Below are 7,293 nucleotides of genomic sequence, written 5' to 3'. Positions count from 1 at the left end.
TGTGTACAAGGTAGGTTACAATTGGACTCTGAGTAGTATGGTGTTCAAATAGGATATGGAGTCGTATCCAAGTAGGGCACTTGTATCCTAGGTCTCTCATATATAGCGGGGGTAGACACGTGATGTAATCTATGCCAACATAATAGCATAAGCGTGCAAGGGGGAGCCGGCGGCGTGTGCCGGCGCCCGGGTGACCGGTGTGTGGTATTGTGACGGTATCACGGGGAGGAGCGCCCGTAGTCAGGCCCCGGGGATGTAGCCATATCAGTGAACCTCATTAACAAATCTCGGTGTCGTGCTCGTGTGATTACTTGGTCCTCGGATGATCGACGGTATGCCTCGGATTTATTCTAATAGTGAGTATTTACTTTTCACTCGTTGCTTTGCCAAAAAGAGTTTGAAGCGGTAATATGTATGTTTTCATACCCCTTGAGGTTTTGAAGAATAAGAGCATCCACATAAGCATGCTAGTACGGACAACTCAAATGAGCACAAATCATCCCTCGTACGCACAAATTCTTGTCCTTCAAAAACGTTAGGTGATAAGGCCCCCTTCGCGGGGGGGGGGGGGGGGGGGGTAAGCAAGTGACACAAACACCAACGTTATAGTTTAACTTGCCCGTGCGTTGCTACGGGCGACAATGTAGATAATTTGCGTTCCTATGCCCACAATACGTAGACGCTGAAGGTGATTGTGCACTCTTCCTCGCATGTTCGACCAAATAGATCTTTCTAACATAGTTTCACAAATTTTTTCTATTTCTATGATTGCTCAAGGTGGATTGTGCAAATGAAATACAGAAGCATATTGGGTCGGCCATTCCTCTAAACCCTGCCACTATTTTCGCCGTCGGAGACCTCCCGTACCATGCACACAGTTGCATTAATCCCTTGCCTCTTCTTCGCCAGCGACCACCTGCTATTGGTTCTTTTTCCTCATGGCACAACTATTTTCATTGTCCACCCTCATGACCCGCCCACCTTTCCCTGCCTAACCACCTACCACCGCCCCCCTACAACTGGCGGATGTTCTCGCACATCGCTCCCTGCACGAATCGCCAGCTCCACCGCTGCCGACGACAGCCATCCCTCTACACCTTGCCTTCACCACTAGTGCACGCAACCTCCCACACCCCACCCCTCAGAATCCATCAAATAGGGTACATCTCCTCCATTGACAACAAACTATTGTTGCTACTATTCTTCTTCCTCCCGCCACCTACCTTTTTCTTCGTCGAGCCTATTGACCCGCCCACCTCTACCTGCCCAACCACTTTCCATCGCCATCCACGGTTAGCCAGTATCACTACTAGGGTAAACCTTATACACAGAATGTTACCAGTAGCGCTTGTTAAAATGAGGCGCTACTGCTACTTAGCAATAGCGCGTCTGGCAGAACCGCGCTACTGTTAGCAGCTTAGTAGTAGCGCGGCTGGAACAGAAAGCGCTACTACTATAATTGCCACACCGTTCCCGACGTGCTAGGTATAGTAGTAGCGCCCTTCTACGAACAACGCTACTACTACTGATTTTAGCAGCAGCGCGTTTTTCCTTCCCACGCTACAGTTAAAGCTATTTTCACCCAACCCCCCGCGCGGCCTGATTTCCTCTCCTCTGCTTCCTCCCCCAATTCCCGACCCCGCCTCGCCGGCGTCTCCCCCGACCTCGCCTCGCCGCCGTCTCCCCCGACCCCGCCTCGCCGCCGTCTCTCCCGACCCCGCCTCGCCGCCGTCTCCCCCGACCCCGCCTCGCCGCGCCTCGGTGCCGCAGTTTCCCCCGACCCCATCTCTCTCCCCGCCCTCTCTAAGCACTCTCCCCTTCCAATCCCTCTCTCCCCTTCCGACCCCTCTTCTCTGCTTAGTATGAACCCTAGCTATTTAGTGCTAGTTAGTATGAACCCTAGGCTATTTTTAGTGCTAGTTAGTTAATTACTTAGATGGTAATTAGGGCAGTAGTTCCTAGGTACTAATTAGTTAGTAAGAACTAGGTACTAATTAGGTACTAGAATATTTTTATTTATAGTAAGTTTGTTTTTAGTAAGAACTAATTGAATTAATAGAACTAGTTAGTAAGAACTTGTTTCTATTTTTTAGTTAAAGCATTTTTTCCCGCCTCGACGTGGACGATGCCTATCCCGCATCCTCGTCATCGAGTCGGCGGAGGACGACACCTGCTTGACCAGATCGGCCATGTCCGGGACCGGGCTCCGCCGGGGTGGTACTGGGAGGCGCTACCTACCAGGGGGCGCAGGTTGGTGAGGAGCCAGCCTGTCGTTGACCCGAACCTTCTTTGGTGGCGGTCGCGTGGGCCAGTGACGATCCAGAGGCTCGAGGACTCCGCGGAGGTGGTGCGTCACTGTGTCAGTGAGGAGGACGCGCACGTCCATCGCTACTTGTTTGCGTTGGAGCACAGGCCGTTCTCCAATACCTGGCAGGTTCTCCGGGGATCTCACTGGAGCTATGATCCCGTGATGGTGCCTTCTCTGTGGGTGTCCACCGCCCGCCCCGATACCCGTCGTGTGCTAGAGTTTTAGTTGTATTAGTGATGTTATATGTATGACACTATTCGTGATGTATTAGTGATAATATTCGACGATGTACTAACGCATGAGATGATTTACTTTTGCTTATTGAATGCATGCTAATTTGAGTCCTATAAGATATTTTGAAATGTATATCTTGTGTTGCTCAATATCCAAGTGGCCGGTCATGTTTGCAGGTTACACCTCTGAGTGGCCTATGTTTTGCCGGAGTGTTGATTCATTTCCGTTCCGGCAAATTTCAGGCGCTCGATATGTCCTATTTTAGCAAAGGTCATGCCGGATTTTTCCGTGAATTTTGGCATGAGTTGTGCCAGAATATGTAGGAAATATCGAGTGCCCCGGATTAGTGTGTTGAGTATCTTGGTAGTTGTCTTCGATCGATTTTCAATTAATGTTTTAACTATGAACATAGGAAATGTCTGACGACGAAAAGGATTTCGGTATTTGCAAATACTGCGAAGACGAGCGCGGCCTGTGCGATGGAATCTTCCTAGATGATGATAGGCGCTTCAGCATCAAGCTGGACGAGAACTTCGAAGTGGATACAGTAAGTCACAACGACAAGTCTTTTTTCGTAATTAAGCATGACATCTGCTTCATTTGCTTCAACTAATTTTTTTTACTATTCTACTAGCGTATCCCCTGCCATGCAAGAGTTTTTGTATTGAATAAGATAGGTTTCAGTCATAGTATGGAGGAAAAGAAAGTTTACTTGAAGACCGAGCATGGTTATATTTTCCATGCAAAGTTATACAATTCAGACGACTACACCTATTTTGGATGCAAAACATGGCGAGCACTATGCAAGACTTATGCATTTGAGCCTGATATGGTTATCACCTTTGATATTCGTCCGGAAGATGATATTGAAGGTAATACCAACATCTGAGTCGATGTGCAGACGCCTCTAGTTATACCATTATGTAAGTTTCTCAACCATATTTATGTCTTTGATATTGTTTATTCAAAAATAGTTGACAACTAATTTGTATTGTCAGCTTATTTCGGTGCAAGCAAACATGTCCAGCGCTTGGTAGACAGGACTGTATACTGTCCTGGGGCCGAACTCAACTGTGAGGAGCTCAGTCATTATGTTTCATGGCTTGAGGATCTTGATACTGTCAAGACAAATTTTCTTCCTGCATTTAGAAATGTTAGTACCGAAAATGTGCGACCAATAGTGTTCGTAATGAACTACGGTCACATCAATTTAGGAAGGATGGTAAGATTTTTACTATTTGTCATCAGTGCATCTTTTCCATATATTATTTTTGAAGCTAAACTTCATTGCTAAGTATGTTACCGTACGATGTTCTTCAACAGGGACTCCCGATGAATGTTGTGCCTTATGGGATCGAGACTAAAGGTACCATGAGTATTATCAGCTTACGGCCAAGATATCCTACAGATTACTTTAGTGCATTCAAGATTAGCGACGGATGCTTAATAGTGCAAGAATGGACCAAATATGTGATGGGGGAGCGCAGAGAAGTACTAGGGGGGCAGCAAACAGATGCGCTACCCATGATTAGGAGACAGGTTCATCTGCATGCTCCAGTTTGATCGAGGAGGAGAGCTATACATGTTTTATGTTATTTTACCTAAGAGAGAGCAGCAGGAGTGATTAGCTAGCTAGAAATGAGTTTGAGGATGGTGATGTGCTACACTATTACTATGATGATAAAATAGCTAGTGTTGGTGGTAATGACTATGATGATTATTATTAGCTAGTGTTAGTGCTGATTAAATAAATACTGTTGGTGGTAATGACTATGATGATGATTAAATAGCTTGTGCTGGCGGATTAGATTCAAGTGGAGGCAACATGTGGTGCACATCGAAAGTACTACTAGTCCAAACTAGATCAAGTTTGGATTAGTAGTATACTTTTGACATGCACCACATATTGCCTCCACTTAAACCTAATCCACCTTCATTTGACACACTGTTATGGACATAATGATGTAAACCTCATAACAGGTGGTATTGTACCAATATTTGTACGATGGCGCATAAATACACTAAAAAAATATAGTAGTAGCGATGGACAGAAAACACGCTGCAAGTAGTTACCTTAGCAGTAGTGTGGTACTGAACAAACGCTGCAGCTATTTGTCCTAGCAGTAGCGCGTGCGGGCACGCGTTACTGCTAAGCAATAGCTGTAGCGCCTTATTAGTAGCGCGGCCTCCCACGCTACTAGTGGACACAAAATACGCGCTACTGCTAGGGTTTTCCCTAGTAGTGTATTGTCATGCGCTACCTCATCACTTCCCCCCCCCCCCCCCCCCCCCCCCCCCCCCCCAAAGTGGAAGCCCCTGTCTAAAAAAGAAGCAGTCGGCTCCTCCACTGGCTAGCCCTCTAAACCCTGCCACCATCTCTAGTGTCTGCAACCTCCCACGCCCCACACTCCATTCCGTTAACCCATGTCTCTCCATCCTTGGTGACGAGGTGGCAAGCCGCAAACATATTCACCTTTGGTGAGGTCCTAACTAGGCATTACCATAGAGCAAACTTACAAAGGCATAATTACTTACACTATCCCATTATTTTTCTTCAAACCATAATTCGTAACATACCATATGTCTCCAGAATTTCCGAGTTCTCTTAAATTTAAATTGATGTTCTTCATAGTCGATGGCACTTCTTAATTAGCCTACGAAACAGCAGAGTGCAATGATATTCTAAGAATCATACAAATAGAAACAAAATGCATAATGTTTATTCATTTTAACTTTTATGTAGGACAATCATATACTAAATATTCATTTGATATATGACACCAATATTATATTGCACATTATCTGTTGCCGATCCATGAACCCATAGAATACCAAAATTTTATCAAACAAACAAGAATTCCTAACTTTGAAAATCACATCGAGATCAAAGCTTTGCTATTTGGTAGTTCATCAGATGAGGATGGCCTTGGTGCTGCCGTCCGTCGCCGCCATGTACTCGTACATGAAGATGACGACGTTGTACCAGAGGTAGAACTGCATCACGACGATCTGCTTCATGAGGTCCTTGGACGCGGGCCCGTACATGCCGCCGAGGAGCGGCACGCCCATGATGATCGTGCTGGGCAGCTGCGCCACGGAGAAGGCGGTCACCACCCACCGCATCGCAGAGTTGCCGCCGCGGCAGCGGGATGAGGGCCACGCGGCCCACGCCATGAGGCCGAGCAGCATGGCCCCCTTCTGCAGCGTGTCGGCGGCCACGAGGCGGGCGTTCATGGCGTAGGGGTCGTTGGTGGAGACCATGTCGAAGACGAGAGCCGGCAGGGCGTAAGTGGCGACGAAGTGGTTGATCCCCGCGCACTGCTCCTCGGAGAAGGCCCCGAGCCAGCGCACCGACGCGTAGCCTAGCGCCGCCGCCGTGTACAGCGGCGCCATCGTCTCCACGACGCGGCACACGCCCGAGCCCGTGATCATGATCGATGAATGCCCTACTAGGCTAGCAGCTAACGGTCTTGATATGGTGACTGGCGAGATCGATCGATCGATCTAAGCTGAGACTGGGAGTACGTACCTTGCCCTTCGTGGTACTGCCAGTGATAGTGTTTTGGGGTTCCTACAGCCATTGCATTGTACATATAGTGGCCTGGCCAGGGTGTGGTCTGTGGTGCCGTGGCACGCCGCAGGACGCAAGTTGACGTAGACGTTAACCACTCGGCTTCTTCGGTGCTGTACTACTAAATGGCCGGCGGCACCACAGAGTGACTAACGTCATGGAATTCGTCCACTGCCGATTAACAGGACTGCTCAACGGCGTATTAGCTATGAGTGAGAACATCGGTAAACTAGGTAGTGGTACAACCATACAAGTCTTTTGGCTCCTCAATGTGCATGTGTGTCTGCAACTCTGCATGCGGTCTCGTGATCATGACCTGATGAGTGCGCGCAACACAGCGCGCACGTCTCTTGACATGGGGTCACCTTCATTTTGCACTATGTCTGATCGATCAACAGTGCCCCTATGTCATAGGATTTGCCAAATTTCACAGGTGTCGGCTCAAGCCAAGTGCTATAGTAACAGCTCCGTCCATGTCTCTCTCTTGCATGCAAACGTGCCGTGGGGCGTGGGAGGCATGGTTGTTTGACGAAACGCGATGTTGATCCCTCACTTTCTTTCGAAAAACACATTTCTCGTGCCTACTTTGGAAGCCAAAATGAGTTGTTATTTTCGTTCTAGGCTTCTAGCTATGGTCTCTCATTGCATATTATCAATGAAATTAACGTGTACGTACTACTCCGTACTCATATTGACTACTACTCCTTGTTAGCCATGCATGCGCCAAAACGAGGAACTTTTTTCACGAAAACAAGTAGGAGCGTCCACCACGATCCCTCCATCAAGTGACATGTACATTGTTTTCTCCAAGGAAAATTCAATAGGGCAACTCCAAAGCTGGCCCCACGCTGTCTGATACATTTCGAACACTGTTTCAACAAACCGGATGAAATTCATGTAAACACAAAAGATTTCATGCAAACCGGACGAAAAAAATTACATTTGAACATACTTTAACTAAAAAAAGGTAAAACCATGTGCATGTTCGGCCGCGCGGGGCTCCTTCCCATTTGTTATGTCATCTCCAATCCACTCCCACACAGCAAACAAGAACTCTACATCGAACCCATCTGGACTTGGGGAGACATTATTTGTACTCCTCTTGTCCCTCCACGACTGCAGGACATGAGCTTTGCGTCCTTCTTGTTTGAGTATAGACGCGGTTGTGCACGGGTAATGA

The 7,293-nt window shown here is 47.5% G+C and overlaps 1 protein-coding gene across 1 annotated transcript; it reads right to left on the bottom strand.

Annotated features, from left to right (window-relative positions):
• Positions 1-5,452: 5,452 nt before the first annotated feature.
• LOC123158215 (probable auxin efflux carrier component 9) lies at positions 5,453-5,935 on the bottom strand. The gene has a single exon (XM_044576293.1). It carries the CDS (start codon positions 5,933-5,935, stop codon positions 5,453-5,455), a length of 483 nt encoding a protein of 160 aa, XP_044432228.1.
• Between the last annotated feature and the right edge of the window lie 1,358 nt (positions 5,936-7,293).

Source organism: Triticum aestivum, chromosome 7B (genome assembly GCF_018294505.1).
Source record: "Triticum aestivum cultivar Chinese Spring chromosome 7B, IWGSC CS RefSeq v2.1, whole genome shotgun sequence".
NCBI classification, from domain to species: domain Eukaryota; kingdom Viridiplantae; phylum Streptophyta; class Magnoliopsida; order Poales; family Poaceae; genus Triticum; species Triticum aestivum.
This window is presented reverse-complemented; position numbering and strand designations above follow the sequence as displayed.

Excerpts from the sequence above, each read along its gene's own strand:
- LOC123158215 (XM_044576293.1), bottom strand. The coding sequence starts at position 5,935 with ATGGCGCCGCTGTACACGGCGGCGGCGCTAGGCTACGCGTCGGTGCGC.